Raw genomic sequence first — 25,667 nt, 5'->3', positions numbered from 1 at the left:
GGGTAGAGGTCAATGCCCAGGTTTCTGGCTTCGTTTCCACCTGTAAGACAGCCGTCCAGATTCTGCATCTCTCCCCAGGCTTTTGTCAGAATGAAGCGATACAACGACAGGGAAGTGCTTCAGAAACGGCAAAGCTACAAACCCACCATCAATTACACTATCATCAAAGCTCTCTGATCACCTAGTAAGTTCAGTCTATGAAACGAGGCGTGAAAATTAAGATAAATCACGATAGTCACCGAGATTTGGGGGAGCTCGGGGCCCCCAAGATTTCTACCTCAGATTCCCTGCACCTGCCCGGAGCTGGGGGCCAGAAGAATACGGACTCCGCCCCTGGGCGGGGCATGGGTGGGGCCTGGACACGGCCGTAGCCCAGCCCAGCTGCAGCCCGGCCTCAGCCCGAATTCGCCGCGGTGGGGACCGGACCCGCCTAGCAGCGCCCTCACCGCCCTGCTCCGCGAACCCGCTGCGCCTTCTGCCGCCCGCCGCCAGGTCCCGCAGTTCCGCGGCGCTGCCAGGGAGCGAGCCACTCGTCCTCACCGAGTCCCAGGTAAGGGGCGCGGCCGGGCAGCCGGCTCGGGGAGGATCTGGGACCGATTCCCGGCGCGGGGCGCCAGGGACAGTGAGCGGGCGTTGAGAAGGAGCACAGGGCGGCGGAGGGGACCCCAAGGAGAAGGGGGCAGGGGAGGCCAGTAAGGAGGGGCACCGCGGCAGTGGAGGGGCGCGTAGCCTGGGGAGGGGGCGCTGAGGAGGGTCTACCCCGGCTGTGAGGGCCGCAGGGGAGCTCCAAAGGCAGGGGCAGCGGGACTGGGGGAACAAGAAAGAAGGCGCTGGGGCTGGGCGAGAGCATGAGCGGCAACTGGAGCGCAGTGAGGGCTGGTCGACGGGGAAACGGGGGAGGGGGGCGTTGGGGGCGGGGAGGATGTAAGGAGGGAGCTGAGAGGGGCAGTGCGGGAAGAGGGTACCGGGCAGCCGAGGGGCGGGGAAGGGGGTGCCGAAGCGGGAGGATTGAGGGGAGCGAGGGAGGGGAGGCGTGGAAGTGAAGAGCTAAGGGAAGGGGACTGCGGGGCGGGGGTCGTTTTGAGCTGGAGAGGAGTGAGAGATGTCGAGGGGAAGGGGCACTGGGCAGGAGGGGTTGCTGGGCGGGGAGAGGGTAACGTGAGTGTGGTGTGAAGCCAGAACCCAGCTGCGTATAGGCAAGGGGTGTAACCTGAGTGGGGGAGAGGAGTGGGCCTTGGAGGGGGGAAGCTTGGAAGAATGGGAATGTGGGAGGCGAGGCTAGGTCTACCCAGGCTGCAGGGAAAGGGGGTGGGGAGCTGATGGAGAGAGAGTCGTGGCCTTGGATATGGGCTGTGGGCACCTGAGTTCTGGCTAGGGCTGGCACCTGGAGAGGCACTGGAATAGAGCAGGGGGTTGGCAGCTGGGAGTGGGGGAACTGTCGGGGAACTTGGAGAGTTTAGGGTGGTAGATGGGCTGGGTCATGGTGCGGAGAAAGCCACGTGTGGGTTGTGGTGTGAGAATGCGAACATGATGGGGGCCCAGAGTGGAGCCCAAGTGTATCCAGGTGCTAGCTGTGTCTTAGCTCCTCAGAAGGCTGAGGAGGGAGCACAGACACTGGACCCTATTACACTGCTACCTGGGATCAGAGACAGGAAGAGAATCGTTGATAGAGAAATTCATCCAGAGGCTAACTCTGTTCTGGAGTCCAAGTGTAGGAAGAGATTTTTAGGAAGGGCGAGGTGGCAGCCTCTGGCAGCTAATAGAGGTGTGGATGGGAGTGGGAGAAGGATAGGGCCATCCATCCCAACTTCTTGGAATCCAGATGGAAAAGGGTGGGGATAGAAAAAGGAGTTGGATGTGTGTGTGTGCGTGCTCACAGCTGTGTGCCCACCTATTCTGCGCCCATAAAGGGAGGAAGAGAATGCAAGTCCATGAAAAGCCCTGTCTGTGGTATTGGGAAGCCCTGGTGCTGTGTTTGCCAGAGCAAAGATATTCTGCCAGAGGATGGTGGGTCAGGGAAGATTTTCTGGTCATGAAGGGTTTAGCTAGCAGCAGAGGAAAATATGTTCCTATCAGAGGAAACAGTATGGAAGAAGGCAAAAATATAAAATGATCCCCAGTCCAAGAAATAAATCTCTAGTTTTTTAAGGATTATGATATGAAGGGAGGCACCAGTAACCTATAGAGGATATTTAAAATGGTTTCTCTCTAGGCTGGGACTCCTATGGTTTCTCTTCATCTCCCTAGAGTACAGCACAGGGCCTGGTACAGAGTAGGTGCTCAATGAATGTTGATGGAATGAATAATTGAGCTGTTGTTATGCTCCTGCCTCAGTTTTCTCATCTACCCCCAAGAACTGTTGTGCGAATCAAATATGATGATAGCTTCATAAACTGTAAAGAACAGTACAAAACAGAGAGACCACTGATGTTATTATGCAGGTGTGCCTACATTATGACAGTGGTCACACCCATGGCTGTCTCTTTCTAATCTGGAGAAGGAAGTCAATATTTATTAAGCATCTGTTGTATGCAAGATAGAATGCATTGAAAACACCTAGTAGAGTGCCTGGCATTTAATAGGTGCTCACTAAATGGTAACTATTGCAGTATTGTTTCTGTAGCTCTAAGAGATCAGGGGACACAGTGAGGAGGTGGGCTGGGCTGGGCTGTTGGTGGTGAATAGTCAAAAGAAAGGTTGAATTAGAAAAGTTAGCAGAGTATGGCTTTAGGGAGAGGTTGTATATAGAGTAGTAGGGTGAGGTTCACATTGCCTGACTCCCTCCTTACCCTCACTGATAAATGTTGCCACTAGGAAGATAGAATTACATTCACTGAGCACCTGCAACATGTCATATACTATCTAGATGCTTTACAGGCATTGACTATAATCCTCCCAACAAAGCTTGTTTTACAGATGAGGAAACTGTGTCTTACTCATGTAACATTTCTTGCCAAAGTCTCACAGCTAATAAATCGTAGACCTGGAAACTGAATCTAATCTGATTTGGAACCCCAAGCTATTTCTACTATCCGTGATTACTTGGTAAAAGAAAACATGAAGCACACAGACCAAAAAAAAAAAAATTGAAAGAGGTTTACAAAGCACTCTCTCATGTCCTAGTTTTAATTCTTCCAATACTTTGCCCAGAAGTCATTTTATTAACTCATTTTACAGATAAGGAAACTGAGGCCCAGGGTGTGATCTGCCTAAGGTTACACAATTGCTTAGAGAGCCACGGCTCAGCCCGGTGTCTCTGACTTAATCTTGTGCTCTTTTCATCAAAAGAGAAGTTCATCCATTTATTTCTTCACTGCATGTATTCAGTTGATCTCTTCTTGCTGGATTTTAGGGCTGTCTCCTCCCCCCCACCCCCCCACCCCACCTCTTTCCTGGCTGAAGTTGGATTCTTCCTTAGATGCTTATCAGATTAAAAGTGTTATTTGTTTTTCACACCAACCCTTGGAGGAGCCATTTCCTTCTTTCTCCCAGCCTGGGACCAGATATGACTTCCCTGGGCCTTCATCTGTATTGCTTGTCACGAAGACAGTGAGCTACCAGCTCTATCATTTATGTGACTGTCACAAAAGAGAGTCAAGATCTGATTGATGCTTATCTTACAAATGCAGTTCTGCACACACCACTGGGCATTGACCTGTCTGCTCAGATCTGCCTCAGGCAGCTGCCTGCTAGGGTGGTTTTTACCTCTCTGCTGAGAAAGTCTGTGTAGCCCCGGCCCCCCTCTGGAGAAGATCCCTTTGGGAATCTGAACCTGCCTTCCAACTGAATCTCTCGACTCTGCCTCTCATCTCTGCCTCTCATCTCTGCCTCTCGTCTCTGCCTCTAGCTGTTCTCACACCAGCTTCTGGGAAAGCTATGCTGTGTGCACATAAACAGATGTTGACAGTACAGTATGGCAAGTGCTGGAAAGAGATCTCAGAGTGCTGGCAATGCTTTTCCACTCACCTTAAAATTGTTGTAGTTTTTATTTTCCCTAAGCCGAGTCCAATCTGGGAGTCATCAGATGACAGAAATTCTAGTAATGATGCTCCAACTGACTTGCTGTGTGATCTTTGACAAATCACTTCTCTTTGTGGAGCCTCAATTTTTTTTACCTGAGAGTGAAGGGGGGCGGATCAGATCAGGAACTGAAACTATTTTTTACTCTTGCCTCACACCTATGGAAGACACAGCTAGTGAAGGCAAGCACTTTTCCAACTGATTCTATGCAAGACCACGTGTAGTTTTCTCCGCACAGTGTACATATGAAGCACCCTTATATACAGTTTCTTATTTAAATATCACAGCAGACTTCTGCAGTAGGTGATGTGATCATATCACAGACAAGAACACTGAAGCTCAGAGTTTAGGTGACTTGTCCAAGTTCATACATTGAGTCACTGGGAAAGCTGGGACCAGGAGCCAGGCTTTTTGTTATGATAAAGCTGCCACTGTAAAATCCCATCTAATTCCAGAAATCTAAGAGTGCAAACAGCTGCATCAGAAAAATGAAAACCAATAATACAATATTTACATCAATAGTCTAGCACACGGCAAAGGTTCGATAAATGTTTACTGAAAGGAGTAACACGTCCAAGGATTTACTCTAGGTTCAGTGTTGACAGGTTGTAAGGATGGATAAAAACTCAGCTGAATCCAGAAGGGGAGACAGACAGTTAATTGTAAAACAAGCTCAAATCATGAAGCCCAGATCAGGGAGAGGGCACTTGAACAAGATTTGACTGCGGAAGTGAATTAAAGAAGCCAGTTAATTAATGTTTAGTGAGTACCTCCCATAGCTCAAGAAACCATGCCAGATTATTTATATAAGATGACTGCTCACTCTGTTGGTACCATAGCTCGGTGAAGTAGGTGGTATTTTCTCTGTTTTAAGGTAAAAGTGCTGTGACTTAGAGAGCTGATATGACTTGCTCAAGGATTCAGCTGAGGAATAGAGCAGGGATTTTGATCTTTCCCATATTACTTCATGGTACTAGGGCTATTCTCAGCTGTTAGCTGTGAGGCTTGGGCAAATCCTCATACTTTCTGGCCCTCAGTTTCCTTCTTGATCCAATGGGAATAGTAATCTTTATCCTTCCAATTTCATCTCCCAGGTCTATCTAGAGGATAAAATAAGATAAAGGAAATTGAGGTAAGGATGAGATCTGTGTTTCAGTGAAGTTATTCTTTGACCAGGGGTTCCATTTCTAGGGATCTCTCCTAAGGAAATAAACAAGAAAGAGAACAAATATTTATGTAAAGAAATGCTCACTGCAACTTAACTTATAATAATTGAGAACAGAAGAATAAATATATAACTTTAAAGAATTGGTCATATGAAACAACCATGGGATGTACGCGTTAATAAAGTGTAGTCAATTGAAATGATGTTTATGAAGAATTTTTAAAGTCTCAGCAAAGTATTTATGACAATGTTAAGTGAAAAGGAGCAGGATACAAAACTAGGGGATGGTGCTGAAAGTTCCAACCCTCTAATCACGTGATTGGTTCCTCTGGCAACAAGCCCCAACTCTGAGGCTGTCTGGGAGCCCCAGCCACCAGTCATCTCATAAGCATACAACAAGACACTTACCACTTGCACTTCTGGAGATTCCAAAGATTTTAGGAGCTCTGCTTGGAACCAGCTACCCAGACCAAATACATGTCTTTCATTATATCACAATATCACAGCGCTCAATAAATGGTAACTGTTATACGGTTATTGTCACCATCACCTCTCTCATGGGAAATAATGTGTACTTAACAAGTATTTGCTGATAATATTAAGGCCCAGGTATACTACAGTGTATTACCTTTTAAGTTAAATAATTAGATATAATTTCCAAATAGATGGCACTCTGGTGCATGAAAAAATAAAGGAGGAAATATACTTCAAATGTTGACAATGGCAGTTCCTGAGTGGGTGGGGTGTCTGATAATTTAAATTTTTCTTTTTTACGTTCTTGTGTTTTTTCCTAACATTTTATAATGGATATATACTTTCAAAGGAGAGATTTTCTTTTGTAAACAAAGACGACTAGCAGCAGAGTGGAGGATGGTGTGAGGTTATTGTGATTGCTTCTCATGTTTCAGATAGAAAAAAGCATCATTCCTTTGACTTGCCAGTTCTTGAAACGGGCTCTGCACCTTGCACCATGAAAAACTGAAAAGTTAGGGCTACGAGACAGTTTGAGCAGTCCGCTACCCCCCTCCAATCTCACCTTCTTCCATGTAAATGCTGTGTCTCTGTCTCCAAGTGTCCTGGGCATGTTCTACACCCACCTCGTGAGCCTTGTCAAGGGGCAGACTGATACAGGGATGGGGCCATGGGTCTCAGATAAGGGCTTGAGAGCTGGGAGAAAAGGAAGGAAGAACAGAGGTCACTGAAGGCTAGTGGTGGCCTCTTTAAGGAAGTATTATTAAGGGCTGCTAATGATCCCACATATTTGCTGGCCTTTCTTCAAGTGAGCTTTTAACCTTCTGCATTTGTCAGCTTCTTGTCTTTATAGCTCATCTGAGAAGCCCAGAGAGATAAATCCATCAGTCTCTTTTTCTTTTCCTTTGAGGAAAAAAGCAGGAATTTCTAAAGAGGATGACACTCTGGACATCATCTCATGTTAGGGCTGTCCTCTCATCCTCCTCTGGCGGCTCAGCCAGCCCATCTGAGTATGTGCAGTGCTGAGCAGGAGTAACTACAGGTGGAGAAGCTGGGTACCTACAACTAGTAAAATGTAGAGGAAGCAACGAAATACAATAAAATAAAAACAAATAAAAAAGCAAGTAAGACTATGGGACCAAGTGCTGGATTATGATGTTCAGTTCCAAAGTGTTCTAGGAATGGAGGGGATAGTGGCAGGTCTGAGAGGGCTGAGGTCTTGGGGAAGGTCTGGCATGTAATAAATACTCGCTGAATGAATGAATGAGAAAATGAACAAATAAAAGACAGAGCTAGGCTTTGAAGGATTTGGATTCATACTGACATGTTCACACCTGCTGGGATTTACCAGTTTATTAAGGTCTTACTCCTTGTTATCTCGTCTGAGTCCTATAATAGCCCTGTGAGAAAAGCAGGGCAGAAATTGTTCTCCCCATTTTCCAGATGATGCGATTGGGCCCCAGAGTGGTGATGTGACTTTTATTAATTCAGCACACATTTACTGAGTGATGATTATATACTAGGACTTGTGCTAGAGGCTAGAGATGCAGAAATGAAATATATTACGTCCCAGATGCTTGGTCTAAAGGAGGAGCTGGAATAGTAAATAGTTCTGAAAAGATACAAGTACTGTGGGAGTGCTCTGGGAGCAGGGGCAGGTGTGCATGTCTCTGCATTGCGCAGGGGAGGTGAGACTTCACTTGGATCTACAAGATTGAATAGGAGTTTATTAGGAGGAGAAGAGTGTTGTAGGCAGAAAGAAAGAATACATAGCCAAAGGGACAAAAGCAAGAAATCACATGGCATGTTTGGAGTAAAGCATAATATGGTATAAAAGTAGCACGGGTTGGTAGGGAGAAGTCTTAGGGGAAGATAAAGTTTAGAGAATTTATTCTTTGGTCAGTTGGTTCTTTGTCAAGTTGAACAGTTTGGGTTTGATCTTTAGAGCTGTGAGGAGTCATAAAAGTTTTTGAAACAGGGGCGTGATAGCCCTACATGGGGCTTTCCTGGAATGTTCAAACGTTTACTGTTTTGGCCCTTTTTTTCCCCTTCAGAACTCCGCTTAGGAGCTGCCTCCTACAGGAGCCTCTCCTTGACCACCATGCCTCCAGGTTGGGTTAGGTGTTTCTTGTGGGCTTCCTCAGCCAAGGCTTCCCTCTGTCTCACCACATATCCACTGCCTTGTTACTGTGTGTTTATGAGTTTTTTACTCTAATGTGTGGCCACTCAGTGGTCAGATACCATGTCTGATTCATATTTGTATTCCCCGTGCCAAGCGCAGGGCTTGACCCAGAACAATGTGCTCAGTAAATATTTGCTGAAGGAATGAATGGAAGGAGCTGGGTTCCACCCCAATCCTGAGACAACATTTGGGGCAGGTGCAGTGAGGGGGTGATTCTGAGTAGTGTGTTTCCTCAGCGATGCTGGGGTAGGGAGTGAGTGTGTGAATGGTGGTGTGACCATTAAAAGTTAGGTGACTCAGAGTGACACGTGAGATGTGTTCCTGAGCGACGACAGGTCTCTCTTGCAGATGGCTTCAGTGACCGATGCTAAAGCCGGAGTCAAAGATGCTTCTGACCAGAATTTTGACTACATGTTCAAACTGCTCATCATTGGCAACAGCAGTGTTGGCAAAACTTCCTTCCTCTTCCGCTATGCCGACGACACCTTCACCCCAGCCTTCGTCAGCACCGTGGGCATCGACTTTAAGGTGAAGACAGTTTACCGCCATGAGAAGCGAGTGAAGCTGCAGATCTGGGTGAGTGGGCACATTGGGCAGAAGTGTCCCTGGAGTTCACTCGTTTGCTAATACAAAGGCTGGGCGGTGGGACCAGTTTAGAAGGTTTGGGTTTTATGACATTAGGCACCAGTGCTATTGTATATCTGGACCCTGGACTGCCCCCTGCTGGTTTTATACAAGTTTGCTCTCCTCTGGGAGCTCAATTACTTCTGCTGCTTAACTGTCCAAGAGGTTTTATCTTGGCTTATGCGGGTGAGTAACCAAGAATCTGGGCTTTGGAGTTATAGACTTGGATTCAGATTCCAGTTCTGCCAGTTACTAATCATGGAACCTTGACTAAGTTACTTAACCTCTCTGGGCCACGCTTTCCTCTTCGGGGATTATAAGAGCATCTATATCATAGGGTTGTTGGGTGCTTAGCATGGTTTCTGGAACATAATAAATGCACAATAAATGTTCTCTACTGTATCCATAATCTATTACTCTGTAATCACTTCAAAACTAGATGGCTTAAAATAACAGTTCCTTAACACACAATTTCTGTGGCTCAGGTATTTGGGACTGACTTGGTTTCTGGCTTATGGTCTCTTATGAACTTGCTGCCAGATGTTGGCTTGGGTTACAGTCATCTGAAGGCTTGAGCGGGCCTGGATGATTCCCTTCCAAGGTGGCTTACTGAGGTGCCTGGCGCTGGCTTTAGCAGGAGGCCTTCATTCCTTCCCATGTGGCTCTTTCCACAGAGCTGCTTCACTCCACAGAGTGTCTTCATGGCATGGCAGTTAGCTTCTCCTAGGGGAGGAGATCCAAGAAACTCAACAGGAAGTGGCAACATCTCTTGTTAGAATATTCTAGTGGTCACTGATTCAATGTAGGAGGAAACTACACAAGGGTATGAATCTTGGGAGGTGGGGATTGTTGGGGACCATTTTGGCAATTGGTCACCACAGCTACTATTATTAGTATTACCAGTGTATAAAATTTATACATATTTGAGATGATATAGCAACATGTACCTCATATACTTTTCTATACTGAATTAGCACTGGGATTGGCAATTTTAAAAATTTGTGATTTAAAGTATTCAGAACATGTATTACTTATTATCAGTCCACTCAACATTAATACATTGTACATATATGTTATTAGTGTAGTCTGTATACAGTACTTTTCTTTTTACAAATTATTTCCATGTATTAATATTATCTCATAATTAACTGCATGGGACAGATATTCAGAGAGTAATTAATTTGCCTTAGGTTGACTACACAGCTACAAAATGGGATTCCAACTCAGATCTTCTGATTCTAAAGTGTGTGCTTTTTTCTCTAAACAGTGCACATTAGGTCTTAGAGAGCCCGTATTTCCATGTGTGATCATGTTAAGTATCAATATATATAGAGATAAAAGTTCATTTTGTTTATTTAGTCTCAATTAAAAGCATTGAGGAATTATAAACCATTAGAAATGCAAGAAGCTATGCATTCCATGTAGTTCATTGTTTCTGGAAGTGTGGTCTCTGGATCAGCAGCATTAGTATCACTGGGAATTTGTTAGAAATGCGTAGTCTCAGGTCCCTCCTCAGACCCAAAGAATCAGAAACTCTGGGGTACAGTCCAACAATCTGTGTTACAACAAGCCTTCCAGGTGGTTTTGAGGTTGGCTAGAATTGAAGAACCACTGATCAAGTTTAACTACCTCATGGTGAGAATCAATAAGCATTTATTAAGTACCTGTTATGTGCCCAGTACTTCCATTTATGTAGCCTGACATCCTCCCTGCAGCCAGTGCACAGAGGGGGCCAAAAGCATGGGATATTTGGGGTGTGGTGAGCAATACAGTGAAAACGGAGCAAGGCTGTGAAAAAGCAGGGAGGGGATGCTGAGAGAGAAATTTGCTGGAGAGGCTGTCAGGCAGCTTGGGAGTCAGGGAGACCTTGGACAACAAATAGAAGGTTCTTGAAATGGGCCAGAGGGTACATGTCTGATTATTCCTTAGGGAGCTGAAGAAACATACTAGAGTTTATTCTTATCTTTGAATATAAAATAAATGTTTACAAATATTTACTGTATGGGTTGACGTGGTATCTTCATTTGGTCTCCACATTAGATGGTCACAAATCCTACACTCAAAAAATCTTTGGGTGGGAGGACGTATGCTGCCCATCTAAGGGATTGGCAATAGTGGCTCTCTCACTCTTTTATTCATCTTCAGCCCATTGTGAGCTTTTGCAGTTTTCCTGTGCCTAGTTAAGTGGATTTATTGATTATACTACCTCATTTTAACTAACATTTAACTTTAAATGAACCCCCCATGATGAATATCTGGCTTTAAAAGAGTCCTGCAAAGAAACCTCTGATTGAAGACTATACTAATTATAGTGAGCCTAAGTGAGCACAGTAAATGGCCAAGTCTAGCCATGTTTCCCTGACACCGAGCACAAGTTCATTTTCAGCCATGTTTTGAGGTAAAATCAATGACAGTCTAATTAGATCTGACATAGTCAATCAAATTGCTTTTGCTGAAAAAAAAAAAAAAAGATTAGCAAAGTGTTTTTTGTGTGTGGGGCATATGTGCTTTTTCTGTAGCAAAAAAATAAAATTTTCTGGACTGTTCATAAATGCATTAAAATGTAAACATTTAAATATTATTTATATCACTTTAATGTATTTTAATATTGTTTGTGTACAGAAGTAGGTGTAATATATATGTATATGTAATCTAAGTAAATATACAAATACTGTGGATGCTGTGCCTACATTTTTTCTTACAGAGGTATAAATTTGGAGACCACTACCATGGGTATTGGGGAGCATAGAAGGGTTTTAACAAAGTCAGATTTTCATTTTAGAAAAATTTCTGGCTTCAGTTTGGGGAGTAGATGGATGTGAGGCAAAGAAACTAGTGGTTTGGGTATGTCATAAGGACCTGAGCTAAGTGCATTAGTCTGCTCAGGATACCATAATAAAATAGCACAGACTAGTTGGCTTAAACAATAGAAATTAATTTTCTCACAGTTCTGGAGACTGGAAGTCCAAGATCAAGGTGCCAGCAGGGGTTGATGTCTGGTGAGAGGCTCCCACTGGGTTGCAGATGGCTGGCTTCTTGCTGTGTGCTCACACTGGCTTTCCTTAGTGCTTACAATGGAAACAAGTGAGCAAGCTCTCTGGCGTCTCTTCTATTAAGAACACTAATCCTATCAGATTGGGGCCCCACCCTTATGACCTCAATTAACCTTAATTACTTCCTTCAAGTCCCCATTTCCAAACATAACTACACTGGGGGTTAGGGCATCAACATATGAATTTTGGGAGCACACAAATATTCGGTACATAACACTGAGACAATGACAAAATGACGTAAGGGATGGAAATGAGGAGAGAGATTTAGGATTAGAATTGACAGAATTTGATGATTAGTTAATTGTATATAGAGAGGGAGGAACATGTATCTTCTTATATATATATCTATTTATATGTATTTTCTTCTGTAGGAGTTCTGTGGTTTTTTAAAGTTGTGTGAGCTTTGGTAAGTCACTTCACTTCTATGAATAGATAATATCCTCAGCTGTAAAGGTCTCACAGGTTTGTTGAGGAAGGGGCTACATGTGATAACATAGTATTGTGCCTGGCACATATTAGGAATATAATAAATGTTAGATGCTGTCCTTTCTCTGCTCCTGATCATCATGCAAATTGTTACTGGGTTCACTCCCAAGGTTTCCCACCTGTGGTTCCAGAAGTGCTGGAAAAGCATCCAGGGATTCACTAGTGTATGAAATGTTCCATTAAAATTTTCAAGCTCATTTGATCTCTCCCAGGTGATTTCAAAAAGCCATTGTTAGTGTGGAAGGTGGAGAGGAAAGAAGAGGTTATGAACATCACTGAGCAGGACCATTCACAAAAGGAGTTTCTGTCATCTCTGGGGGATCATGAGGGTATTGGTAGTGCCTTGCTCCCTGGGGTCCCTTGCCATATAAGTCCCTGAGAGCAGCCTCTGTTTCTGGAGAGGTTAATTATTGTGGAATAGAGAAGAGAATCTTACTAGGGAAGTGAGGGTTGGGGAGAAATCTCATTAATAGAGAGCGAGAGAGTGAGAACATGCACAGGTGTGGAGGGAGGGAGAACTGGTAACTCCACAGCAACAGACCTGACTAGAGGCCACTTACTGCTTGGGTGCTTGTTGCCAAGCAACTCCTAGAGACATGTGGGAAGAGAAGAGGTCATGTGGGAGAGGTCCTTCCACTACCTCCATGTGGGGCCCATTGCAGGGGATATTGGGTCTGGTGCTGGCCAAGGGAAGAATCCGGGGGTCTGTGGGATGACTGAGCTGACCCCACCACTCTGGAGTCCTGTATTCCAGTCCTGGCTCTGCCCTGCAGTTCAGTTGTTGTGTAATCTGGAGTAACCCTTCCCCTCCATGGGCCTGTTTCCCCAACTATCAAAGGAGAAAATAATCCTTGCTCTTCTTGCCTCATGGGATGTTGTGAAGTTCAAGGGAGGATGTGGAAAGGAAAGCCCAAGGAGAACTATGAAGCTTTGAGTAGATCAGAAGGACTGTGGATATTGTCAACCATGTGAATTCTCCCTGTATGTGCTTTAAATCATTCTCTGTGTCTTCACACCTTCTCTCTGACCCAGGGAGGTAGCTATCTCCTTAAAGAATGGGTGGTTGAGCCCAGAGATGTCAAGTTACTTGTGCAGAGCCAAACAGTAAACTTCATTCTTTTATTAATTCAATAGACATTTATCCGGTATGCCTTCTGTGCCAGGCATTGTGCTAGCAGCGGGGAAACACCCTTTGTGCTCTCCTGGAGTTTACACTGTAGCAGGGGAGATAGACACTAAGTACATGGGTGAAAAATATCTAACTTCATCTGTGGTAAGGGATGTGAAGGAAAAAAAACCCAAACTTGTTTCAAACTCAAGCACTGGGACGCAGAGCTCAGGAATCACTGAACTGTGACTTAGGTCTCATCCCCTGCTTGCAGCTGGGTTCAGGCTCAATTCTGTTCACCGTTTAAAAGGCTGATGGCCTTCACCACACCAGCTCACTCCAGGCCTGGTCTCTGTCAGGGGACACGGTGGTGGGGGCCTCCACTGTGGAAGGACAGAATGTCTTCCTTCTCCCACCAGTGAGGCTTTTTTGTGTGTGACCTTCTTGTCAAGAAGACTTTAAAGATAGGAATGTCCTCATACATCCGGGGTTACTTGTATAAAGACTGGAGAATAGACTGGCTGGCTTAACATTTTTCTATCGCGAGTTCAAGAACTCTGTGTTTTGTGAAGGATTTAAAGGTCACTATCCTTGCTCCTGGGCTTGTCCTGGTATTGCTCTTCTCCATCCTCTTTCTTTTCTTATTCTACTGTTTGTGTTGGTGATGATTTTTATTTTATTTTATTTCATTTATTTATTTATTTTTGGCTGCACCGTGTGGCTTGCAGGATCTTAGTTCCCAGACTAAGGATTGAACCGAGGCCCCAAGGCAGTGAAAGCGCAGCGTCCTAACCACTGGACTGCCAGGGAATTCCCTTTGGTGATGATTTTGAAAAGATAATATGTGTAAAAGCATCAGCATAGTCCTTGGCATGGACTGGAGTAAACACTAAACAAATAGTAGTTCTTATTAAGGTTCTAGGGAGATCAAGAAATGATACTCTTTTTCTTCCCCACTTAAGTCTGGAACCAATTGAGAGACAGATGCAAGAGCTGGAGAGATGGGGAGTAATGTGACAGCCTTCTAGTGATAAAAGCTAGGATGAAACACACGGCCCAAATCTTCAGGGAAGTGGAGCTGGCTAATACTTCACGCTGGAGTCAGATAGACGTACAGACCCAATCACAGGCTCACATGAGTCGCTAGCTGCCATTAGCTCCTACAACATGCACCCAGGGTCAAAGTCCATGTGGCCCAGACTTACTAATGCTTAAGGCTTGAAACATTTCACCTAGGTCTATAATAGAAGCCTCTATCTCCATGGACAGTCTTCTTCATGGAGGGGGAAAAGAGGGCCCCTCCTACAACAGCTCTTTTTATAATTAAAGAAATAGAAGTAAGCATTTGCTCCAAACTGAGGTTGGGCAGAGTGATGAAATCTGGGAAAAATAGGAGGAGTCTTAGGGGGTTTATGGAAATCCTAAATTCCATAGTGGTGCGAGTGACTCCCTATATAACCAGGAGCTGAGAACTATAAGACCAGGGTGAAATGGGTTGTTGGCAGTCAGCTAGGTTCACTCACTAGCCAACCACCCACTTAGCTGCCTCAATGAAATTTAGGTTACCACATGGCTTTGGAATCACTAATAAATATTAAAACTGGTGAATATCCAATCAGGGAATGTGAAAGACCTATATCTTAGGACCAATAATATGAGTATAATAAAATGTAATGGAGCTGAGGAATGTGGGGAAAGGCCATACCAGAAACCCAGACTAAAGAGGATCGTGGCTCTTGAGCAGTCATGTAACAAATATTTACTATGCCCGACAATGGGGCTAGAGAAATTAATATGAATATGACACATTCTCTGCTCTCCAGGAACTGGTGAGAATGAATTTACCTCTGAGCTCCAAAAGTGAAATAAAATGAGTAGCATAGTTCTCTTGTTCTGTTAAGGGAAGCAAACTGGGACATCAAGAGAGACTGATTTTTTCTTTATACATTTAAGAATATATAATAGTGGATTATTATACAAGATTGGTCAGCTGTCTAATGGGCATCTGCATGTATTTCCTTTTGCTGCTCTAACACATTACCATAGGGACTTCCCTGGTAGCACAGTAGTTAAGAATCTGCCTGCCAATGCAGGGGACATGGGTTTGATCCCTGGTCCGGGAAGATCCCATATACTGTGGAGCAACTAAGCCCGTGTACCACAACTACTGAGCCTGCGTGCTAGAGCCCACAAGCCACAACTCCTGAGTCCACGTGCTACAACTACTGAAGCCTGTGTGCCTAGAGCCCGTGCTCCACAACAAGAGAAGCCACCACACTGAGAAGTCCTCACACTGCAACGAAGAGTAGCCCCCGCTCGCCACAACTAGAGAAAGCCCACACACAGCAACAAAGACCCAGTGCAGTCAAAAAATAATAAAGTTCTAACACATTACCATAAATTTAGTGGCTTAAAACAGCATGTATTTATTATCTTATAGATCTGGAGGTCCGAAGTTCAAAATGGATGTCACTGGGTTAAAAGTTAAGGTGTTGGCAAATTTGTGTTCCTTCTAGGGGCAAGGGCAGAATCCATTAACTTGCCTTGTCCAGCTGCTAGACACTGCCTGCATGCCTTTGCAAGGGGCCCCTTCCTCTATCTTCAAAGCCAGCAGTGTAAATTCTGTCAACTTCTTTCCCCCTCTGACCTTCCTGCCTTTCTCTTATAAGGACCCATATGATTACCTTGGGCTCTCCTGAATGATCCAGGATAATCTTCCCATCTCAAAACCTTAATTTAATCACACTTGCAAAGTCCCTTTTGCCATGCGAGGTAACAAATTCATAGGTTCTGAGGATTAAGACATGGATATCTTTGGGGGACCATTATTCTGACTACCACAGCATCTATTAATAACATGGAAAAGATCTGATATAAATTCTCTACATTTTTCAAGGCTCTAACTCAGGTTCCCTCTTCTCTAATGATAGCCCCCTCTGCTAACTCCCTGAAACAAGTACTGTCTTTGTCTTAGGCGAAGACTACCTGCTGAGAATGCTGGTCATCTTCTTAGGTGTCAACAAGCCTGTGAGCTTAGAGCTTGTCACATGTCAGTCTCATTTTAGACGTGAGGTGGTTGAGGTCCAGAGAAAGATAGGACTTTACTAAGGACTCATTCCAGTGCTCCTTATGCCACCTTCAGGTAGTTGAAATCTGGCCACCGGAACTTAATGGGGACCCACAGAGAGAGTGATAGGCAGCACAGAAGAGGCTGGAGGATGAACAGGAACACTAGGGCTGTGACAGGTCCCTGTGGCTCCAGGAATATGGAAATACTTGCTGAGTACAGCATCTCATACTTAGCTCTTATGATATTCAGAATTGATTTCTCTAGGCAGCAAGGTTCCTGGTGTGGCTGCAGAGACATATTGACACTTTCATCTTCACAAAGCTGGTAGGAACCAGCTGCTGGGAAGGTTTAATCTGATTTTTAAAATCACAACAAAGACTATGGGAGGTCAAATCAGAATTGCAGGCATTGTCTACTTTTGTAACTTGCAAATGAATTAACCAACAATCTTGGTTGGCTATTCAAGGGGCCTCTGCACTTTGGGGCCACCACTGCCTTCCCTCCACCCAGATTGGTGTGGGAGAAAAAGAAATGACCCATGAGCCATTTGCACATTTATTCATTCAATAAGCATGTGTTGTGTGCACATTATGTGCCAGGCACTGCCATCATAGGGCAAATAAACAGTTGTAATACAATATAAATGATATAAAGGGGTGAAGAAAGTGCTTTGGGAACACAGGGAAAGGAGCTGCTACCTCTGCCTGGGAAAGTTATTTTAGGCTTCATCCATTTGAACTGGATGTTGGCAAACGAGTAGGAGTATTTCAGGTTAAAGTTGGGGAAGATCTTTACAAGCAAAATAAAAGACATATGAAAAATCACTTTCAAGGAACCCATTTCGTGCTTGGCTATGGTAGCCTCTGCTGGGATTGGTGAGACAACATCCCTACTTCTAAGTGAGGGGGGAGGGGTGCCCATGAAGTAAGAGAGAGATAGCATGTACACAAATAACAATGATGCTACAGATATGAATGATGCCTTAAGAGAGGTACAGAAAGTTTTGAGGGAGTTCAGACAGGGAGTGCTCCCTCTAAGCTTGAGAGCATCAGAGAGGGCTCCATGGAGGAGGTGGCTTTATGGTAATGAAAGTTGGCTCTGGCATATGATGACATCCTCAGAGGCAGGGCTCTCCGTCTTTTCATCCAGCTCTGTGGTCCAGGCTGATCTCAGTTTTTGACTCAACAACAGTGTGCTGATATCCCTGCAGTGATTTACATGTTCAAGAAGTAGTGTAGTCGGGAGCGCAGCCTTTGGAGCGAGCCAAACCTGTGCTCCAAACCCACTTCTGCCACTGTCATCTCGTTTATGTTCCATTACCTCCCTTACTTCACTTTCTTCTTTCTAAAATAAGGATAATTTTGGTAACAACCACATAGTGTTGTTGAGAAAATAACATAAGATAATTCTTAGCCTAGTGGCTGGTACATAGTGAATGATCCTTAACTGGTAGCCTTTATTCTTATCAACTCTGTTACTCTCAAGTGTTGATTTGTGGCAACCGGGAGTCTGAATGTGATCTGAGCTAGACTCTGCATCCTTTTTAGGAGTTGAGGAACATCCACCTGAATTCTTGTTCTGACTCTTGAGCTGCGTCTGCAGTGGTTGATGGCTGACCACTTTGGCAGAGCCCTGCCCTGATGGCACATGGAATTTAGCTGGGGAGAGAAAATGATTCCGAAAACCATTAAGAGCTGGGACTTCCCTGGTGGTGCAGTGGTTAAAAATCTGCCTGCCAATGCAGGGGACATGGATTCGTTCGATCCCTGGTCCAGCGAGATCTCACATGCCGAGGAGCAACTAAGCCCGTGAGCCACAACTACTGAGCCCATGAGCCACAACTACTGAAGCCCACAAGCCTAGAGCCCGTGCTCTGCAACAAAAGAAGCCATGGCAATGAGAAGCCCGTGCACTGCAACAAAGAGTAGCCCCTGCTCGCAGCAACTAGAGAAAGGCTGCGTGCAGCAATGAAGACCAAACGCAGCCAAAAATAAATAAGTAAATAAGTAAAATAAATTTTTAAAAAAAGAGCTAAAATGTGCAGTGCTGATAATTTTTCGTTGGGGCTTTACTTTTATTAAACTAGCACAATACTGTTCTGATCCTCCCCACCCCCCGCCCCCAACCACACAGCTCCTTGTGTAGTCTTTTTTGTTTTGTGTTTTGTTTGTTTGGCTGCGTTGTCTTCGTTGCTGTACACAGGCTTTCTCTAATTGAGGCGAGTGGGGGCTACTCTTCATTGCGGTGGCCGGGCTTCTCATTGTGGTGGCTTCTCTTGTTGCAGAGCACAGGCTTTAGGTGCTCGGGCTTCAGTAGTTGCAGCACATGGGCTCAGTAGTTGTGACTCGGTGGATCTAGAGCGCAGGCTCAGTAGTTGTAGCTCATGGGCTTAGTTGCTCTGCAGCACGTGGGATCTTCCCGGACCAGGGATTGAACCCGTGTCCCCTTCATTGGCAGGTGGATTCTTAACCACTGCGCCACCAGGGAAGTCCCCTTGTATAGTGTTTAATTGTATAGCTGAGAAAGAAGTGGTTAAGACATTTGCTGCACACACTTGAGCTGCTGGGTCAGTAGCTTTGTGTTACTGCCCTGACTCCAGTGTAATTCAGCAGGAAAGGTATTTTTATCTTACAGGGATATGTAGCTATGTATTTTACTAATTGTGAGACACTGGAAATTAATGATGCAGACAGCTAGATGTGGTCTTTGAACAACTCTCTGCAGTATTTTTTTCTGTTACCGTAAATTGTATATAAGTACTTGCTCTCTTCTGCCTTTAGGTTGTACCAATAAAATTGGTAACCCTCAATAAAATAAAATAAAATGTGTGGTGCTGAGTGAAAGCAGTGAAATGCAGGGAAGAAACAATTCAGTATTGGGTAGAGTGGGTAAGAAAGGCCTCTGGGAGGAAAGTGGGAGGCATTGCAGGGTGAGGCAAGAGAGAATGTAATAGAGACATTCCAACCAAGGTGGGGTGTCAACATAAGCTAAGATGGGGGCATATGTTAAGGAATAGGGTGGGTTGCCATGTGCTAATTATACAATATGATATTCTTTCTGCGAGATGACTGGACTCCTCCCATATCTCCCAGCCACAGCTCTGCTCCACGTCCCATGTGCTGCAGCCATTCCAGCCACAACAGACTTCTATGTGTTTGTTCATTTATTTACTCATTCATTCACCAATGTTTACGTTGTATGCACCAAGCGTTGTTGTAGGTACTCCAGACACAGCAGTGAAAGTAAGAAACGGAATCCCCTATCCCACATTCCCCTAGATTTAAGGGGGATACTTGCAATAAATAAGTAAATATATAGTATGTTTTGTGATAATAAGTACTCTGGAGGAAAATATAGCAGGATAAGGAGGATAGGATAGGAAGGCTGTTTGTAAATTTAATCAAGGTGGTCATGGTGAAATTCACCAAGCAAGGCACTTTTCAATAAAATCCTGAAGGAGGTGTGGGATATTTGGAGGAAGAGGATTCCAGGCAGAAGGAAAGGCAAGTGCAGAAACCCTGGGGCAGGGGTATGCCTGGGACATTCCAGGGATAGTAGGAGGCCAGTGGGGCTGGAGCAGGAGAGTGGTCAGAGATGAGGCTGGAGTTAGGGGGAGGGCCAGATTGTATAGGGCCTGGGATGCCTTTGTAAAGACTTTGGGTTTTCTTAACCCAAAAGGTGTACTGGATACACAAAAAACTGCACATTTTATGTATATAATTCAATGGGTTTGGACACATGCAAATACCTGTGAAACCATCACCACAATCAAGATAACAGATTTACTTATCAACTCCAAAAGTTTCTTTGTGTCCCCTCACCCCCTCTTTTTTTTTTTTTTTCCCAGTGGTGAGAACAGTTAATATGAGGTTTACCCTCTTAACAAATTTTTAAGTGCACAGTACAGTTTTGTTACCTACAGGCACTATGTTGTACAGCAGATCTCTAGAACTCGCATCTTGTGTAACTGAAACTTTATACCAATTGATCAACTCCTCATTTCCCCTCCCCTCAGTCCCTGGAAACCACTGTTCTATTTTTTGCTTTTATTTGACTATTTTAAATATCTCACATAGAATCATGCAGTATTTGTCCTTCTGTGATTGGCTTATTTCACTTGGGATAATGTCTTCCAGGTTCATCCATGTTGTTACAAATGGCAGAATTTCCCTTTTAAGGCTGAATAATATTCCGTTGTATGTTTATACCACACTTTCTTTATCCATTCATCTATCAGTGGACATTTAGGTTGTTTCCATATCTCGGCTATTTTGAATAATGCTGCAATCAACATGAGATTGCAGATACCTCTTTCAGGTTCTTCTTTCAATTCTTTTGGGTACATACCCAGAAGCAGAATTGCTAGATCATGCGGTAGTTGTAACAAAGGACTTGAATAGACTTTTCTCCAAAGAAACATACGAAAGGGCCAACAAATATATGAAAAAATGCTTAGCGCCATCATCAAGGAAATACAAATCAAAACCAGGAGATATTTCCTCATACATGTTAGGGTGGCTATTATAAAATTAAAAAGATAATAAGTGTTGACAAAGACTTGGGGAAATTGAGCCCTTGTACACTGTTGATGGTAATGTAAAATGGCGCAGTCACTATGGAAAACAGTATGGAGTTTCCTCAAAGAAATCTTTGAAGGCTTTGAGTTTTACTCAGGTGAGATGGGAGGATTTTGAGCAGCGGAATTACATGATCTGACTTATATTTTTTAAAAATAAACTTTATTTTTTGATAATTTTAGATTTATAGAAAATTTCCAATGATAGTACAGAGAGTTCCCATATATCCTTCACCCATTTCCCAATATTAACATCTTATAGAACCGTGGTGCATTTGTCAAAAGTAAGGAATTAAAATTGATAATGTTTTATTAACTAAACTATAGACTTTATCTGAATTTCACTAGTTTTCCAATTAATGTTCTTTTACTATTTCAGTATCCAATCCATGCTGTGCTTAATAACATTTAAAAAATTGAGATATAATTCATATATCATAAAATTCACCCTTTTGAAGTGTACAGTTCAGTGATTTTGAGTATTCAAAAAATTGTGCAACCATTACTACTAAATCAAGAACATTTTAGTGTCTTATATTTTAATATTTAACAGGACTGCTCTGAGGCAGAATTCTGTCTGTTTCAAGAATAAATTATAAACTGACAAAGGACAGAAGCTGGGAGGATCAGTTAAGATTTGTAATAATCCAGGCTGGGAATGACGGTGGCTTGAAGTAGGGGGTAGCAGTGGTGGTAGTGAAAGTGTGTATACGCTGAAAATGCTGTTGACAGGATTTGCTGATGAATTGGATGTGGGAGAGGAGGAAGGGGAGGAGTCAAGGATGGACCCAAATGTTTGGGCCGAGCAACCAGAAGCTTGATGATGCCTCTGACTGAGATATGGAAGACTTCAGGGAGAGCAGGATTTGGGGAGACAATTGGGGACTGAATTTTGGTTATGTCAAGTTTGAGATGCCTGTTAGATAACCAAGTAGAGATATAGAATAGGCTGTTGGATAAATGAATCAGCAGGTCAGGGCAGAGGCTCTGGCTGGAGATATAAATTAGCAAGTCATTAGCATAGATGTAGTATTTAAAGGAAGCCAACAAGATCAACAAGGGAAGGGGTGAAGATAGGAAACATTCTAAGGACCGAGACCAGAGATATTCCAACACTAAGATGTTGGGAAGATGAGGAAGAATCACAGAGGAGACTGAAAAAAGCAACTGAGAAGGAAATGTGTGGGGTCTCTGCAGCCAAACAGAGAGAGAGCTTTCCAGAGGGAGAAAAGATAACTGTGTGCAATGCTGTTTCTTGGTCTATATGAAGACTGAGAATTGACCACTGGATCTAGCAGTGGGGAGTTCATTGGTAACCTTGATGCAAGCTGTTTTGCTGGAATAGTGGGGATGAAAGCCTGCTGAGAGTGGGAGAAGAGAACCTGGAGACACCAAGCATACCTAGCACTTTCAAGGATTTTTGCTCTTTGGGAAAAGAGACCAGTGAGTGGTAGCTGAAGGTGAAGGCAGATGTGAGTCAGAAGAGGTTTTTGGTTTTTGTTTTTTAAGAAGGGAGAAGTAGCAGCATGTTTGTGTGCTGGTGGAACAATCCAATGGAGATCAACATACCAAGCAACCAACAAAGGGAAAACACAAAACTGACGCTTTAGGAGAGAGAGGAGAGTTTCTGGGACAATATCCTTGAATTGGTGAGAGGAGATGGGATCACAAGCAGCGCGTGAGTCCTTGCTAGGAGCACAGACTGTGCATCCGTGTTAAGAGAGCAGAAGGAGGAGGGCACAGGCACAGCTGGGGGCTATATGTGCTGCTGGGAGCTCTCTTGGATTCAAGCTTTCGGTGGAATAGGAAGCAAGGTCTTCAGCTGAGAGTCAGGTTGGGGGAGGAGGCATAGAGATTCAAGAAGAGGAAGATGGGAAAGTGAATAGACTAGGCAAATGTAAGCTGATTGCTGATTAGCATTAAGGCTCCACTTGCAATTAGTGATCATAAATTTAAATTCACCAGTTTGAAACATGGCTGTGTGTTTTTCTCCAACCATGTTTTGCTCTGTGGATGCAGTCATAGAACAGGCAGAGAGTTGGCCCTAATGGAAGTATTGTTTTGCTGAATGGGTATGACAAAGCAATAGAGGGCTTAGGGGGTCAGGGGTGTGTGCAAGAAGCCATTGTCATAAATGGGCATAGCATTCAAGCTGGGCAGAGAAGGAGGTGATGATGTAAGGGCAGTGAAAAGATGGTAGAGGTTGAAGACTGTTGCAGCTGGGAATGTAGAAGGAATGAGCTAGAAAGATCCTAGCGATCTGATAGTGGGAGGTTGAAGTTCCTGTTGGTTCTGACAAAGTGCAGGGCATGATTGTGAGTGAGTGGCTGAGGTAGGGGTGGAGATCAGCAGCACAGAGGAGAGGAATTTGAGGCAATGAGAGTCCAAGATGTGAGAAGGCTCACCTCTGTGGCTATGAAATCACTGAGAATTATGGAGAGAGTAACAGTGAAGCAGGAGCTGTTCACTGGTCAGCAGAAGAATGAGTGGGTGGCATAATCTCATGATGTGAGATCCAAAGCTGGAGGGCGTTTTGTTATTTGAAGGAGGGAAAGAGAACGATCTGCAGGTAGGGGTGAAAAGCAATAACATGTATCCCACTTTCTGGCCCAGAGATTCAGAGGTGGTGAGTGAGGAGCAACCATCATTTGGAGGCTTTGGGAGAAGACTTATGCCCTCAAGGAGAACCAGGTTTCAATCGCAGCAGAGAGGTGAAGAAAACATCCAGAACAGAGGTTGAGGAAAATGACATTTTCCTGATGACCGACTGTGGGTTTCGGAAGGCCCAGGGAAAGGTTTCAGGGGCAGAGAAGAAGATAGGGTTAGAAAAGATGATGTATGGAGCTGTATGGGAATCAGAGTCCAGTGATTAGGGATGGCCTGGAAGACTTGAGGTTTTTGCCATGACTGACATGAATAGAGGGATAAAAGGTACAACAAAACAAATTGTAACAAGGCAGATGACACCAGGGCAGACAGTGGTTGTGTGGGGCCATGAGGGGAAGGATAAGGGCCTTGCTTCCTCCTGTTTTTTTTATGAGTTTTTATTGTTGTTGTTTTAATTTTTTGGCTGCGCCACGTGGCATATGAGAGTAGTTCTCTGACCAGGGACTGAACCAGCGCCCCCTGCATTGGAAGTGCAGAGACTTAACCCCTGGACTGCCAGGGAAGTCCCGGGCCTTGCTTCCTCTCGATCCCTGCTTTTAGAGGCCCAGAGGCTGGTGGAGCTGCCATTCTTACTTAGAATGCGTCCCTTTCCATTTCACACACCAGTGATTATTGTGGCAATAAACAGCAACTACCATGTATGTAAAATATCCTCACCTGTACAATGAGGCTAACAATACCTCCTGCAGGGTTGGTGTGAGCAGACAGTGGCACTGGCTGGTGGCCAGCATTGTGCTCAGTGTTTTTAGCAACTCATGTCATCCTCACAACAACCCTGCAAGCTAGGTATTATTATCCCTATTTTACTGAATAAGTGAACTGAGGTCCAGAGAAGTTAGGTAGCTTACTGAAGTTCACACAAGTAGTAAGTGGTAGAGTCCAGATTTTAATCTAGGTCTATCTGACTTCAAAACCCATGTATGGGACTTCGTAGGTGGTGCAGTGGTTAAGAATCCGCCTGCCAATGCAGGGGACACGGGTTCGATCCCTGCTCCAGGAAGATCCCACATGCTGTGGAGCAACTAAGCCCGTGCGCCACAACTATTGAGCCTACGCTTTAGAGCCTGTGAGCCACAACTATTGAGCGCATGTGCTGCAACTATGAAGCTCACGTGCCTAGAGCCCCGTGCTCCACAACAGGAGAAGCCACGGCAATGAGGAGCCCGCACACCACAACGAAGAGTAGCCCCCACTCACCACAACTAAAGAAAGCCTGCACATGGCAAAAAGAGAGACCCAACACAGCCAATAAAAATAAATAAATAAATAAATGAATGAATGAATTAAAAAATATACATATAAAAATATATAAAACCCATGTATGCCCCATGCCCTATACCCTACCCTCCTTGTTATATCTTTACATATGTAAGGACTTGGGTGCGCAGAAAGCACTCAATAGATGGTGAAAGTGTTGAGTTATAATTTATTGGGCAGCAATAGATTGTACAGGTACTTTACATTCCTGCCTTTTTTTTTTTTAATCATCACAACAATGGTACACAGAATAGATGAGAAAACTAAGACTCAGAAGTTAAGGAACTTGACCAAATATTACCAATATTAGTAAATGGCACAACGGGGATTCAAAATTAAGGCTGTCTGCTGCCAGAACTTGTGTTCTTTTTTACAGCCAGCTGCCTTTCCCACTCTTCCCGTTGCCCTGTGATGCCCCGGAGACCTCACAGGTGGTTGAGAGTCAGTGTTACAGATGAAATTTGGAGCTGCATCTCCAAGCAAACACTTTCAGAAAGGGATAGCTTATCTGTTGCAAACTATCTCCTGTTAGCTTTCCAGCTTCCTTTCTACCAGCCCTCCTCTCTCACCACGCCTTACAGCTTCACAGTGATTCTAATGAGCATCACTGATATACAGGTATGTCATTAAATGGCTTGGTACTTCATGTCGTGCTCTGTGAGGAGCTGCTGCACGTTCTGGCACAAAGTGAGAGGAGGGTTGGGGGCTTCGTTAATTGTGATAGAAGTAGAATGAAAACATAGCACTAGTAGTGTGACAAGTTATGATGTTGCTAAACCTCCGTTTCCTCAGCTGTAAAATGGAATAACATTAATGGCTACTTCTTAGTAGTGCAGTAAAGATTAAAGAGACCACATAAGGAAAGGACCTAGCATGGTGCCTGTAACATATTAGGCGCTCAGTAAACTTGCCCACAGTCGCACAGTGAGTGGTAGAGCAGGGTGAGTTCATGAATGTGCTATTGTGCTGTGCTGTTGTGACTGGTCTT

At 44.2% G+C, this 25,667-nt stretch overlaps 1 protein-coding gene and 1 long non-coding RNA gene across 3 annotated transcripts in view; one reads left to right on the top strand and one right to left on the bottom strand.

The window, feature by feature from the left end:
• Positions 1–393: 393 nt before the first annotated feature.
• The window catches only part of RAB3B (RAB3B, member RAS oncogene family), a 62,421-nt gene continuing 37,147 nt past the window's right edge, over positions 394–25,667 (top strand). Inside the window, exons 1-2 of the mRNA XM_057710646.1 lie at positions 394–550; positions 8,187–8,414. Of these exons, the coding sequence (XP_057566629.1) occupies positions 8,187–8,414 (228 nt within the window). The 5' untranslated portion in view covers positions 394–550. The remainder of the gene's footprint in view (positions 551–8,186; positions 8,415–25,667) is intronic.
• Positions 4,566–11,535, bottom strand: LOC130837937 (uncharacterized). 2 transcript variants are annotated; one of them, XR_009049610.1, is made up of 4 exons: positions 11,409–11,530; positions 9,073–9,185; positions 6,222–6,352; positions 4,566–5,220 (listed from the first exon to the last, which is right to left on the bottom strand). It is a non-coding gene; the product is annotated as an uncharacterized LOC130837937 (long non-coding RNA). The 2 variants fall into 2 exon arrangements; XR_009049612.1 differs by lacking the exon at positions 9,073–9,185 and having other exon boundaries at positions 11,409–11,535.

The sequence above is a fragment of the Hippopotamus amphibius genome, chromosome 1 (assembly GCF_030028045.1).
Source record: "Hippopotamus amphibius kiboko isolate mHipAmp2 chromosome 1, mHipAmp2.hap2, whole genome shotgun sequence".
NCBI lineage: Eukaryota > Metazoa > Chordata > Mammalia > Artiodactyla > Hippopotamidae > Hippopotamus > Hippopotamus amphibius.
This window is presented reverse-complemented; position numbering and strand designations above follow the sequence as displayed.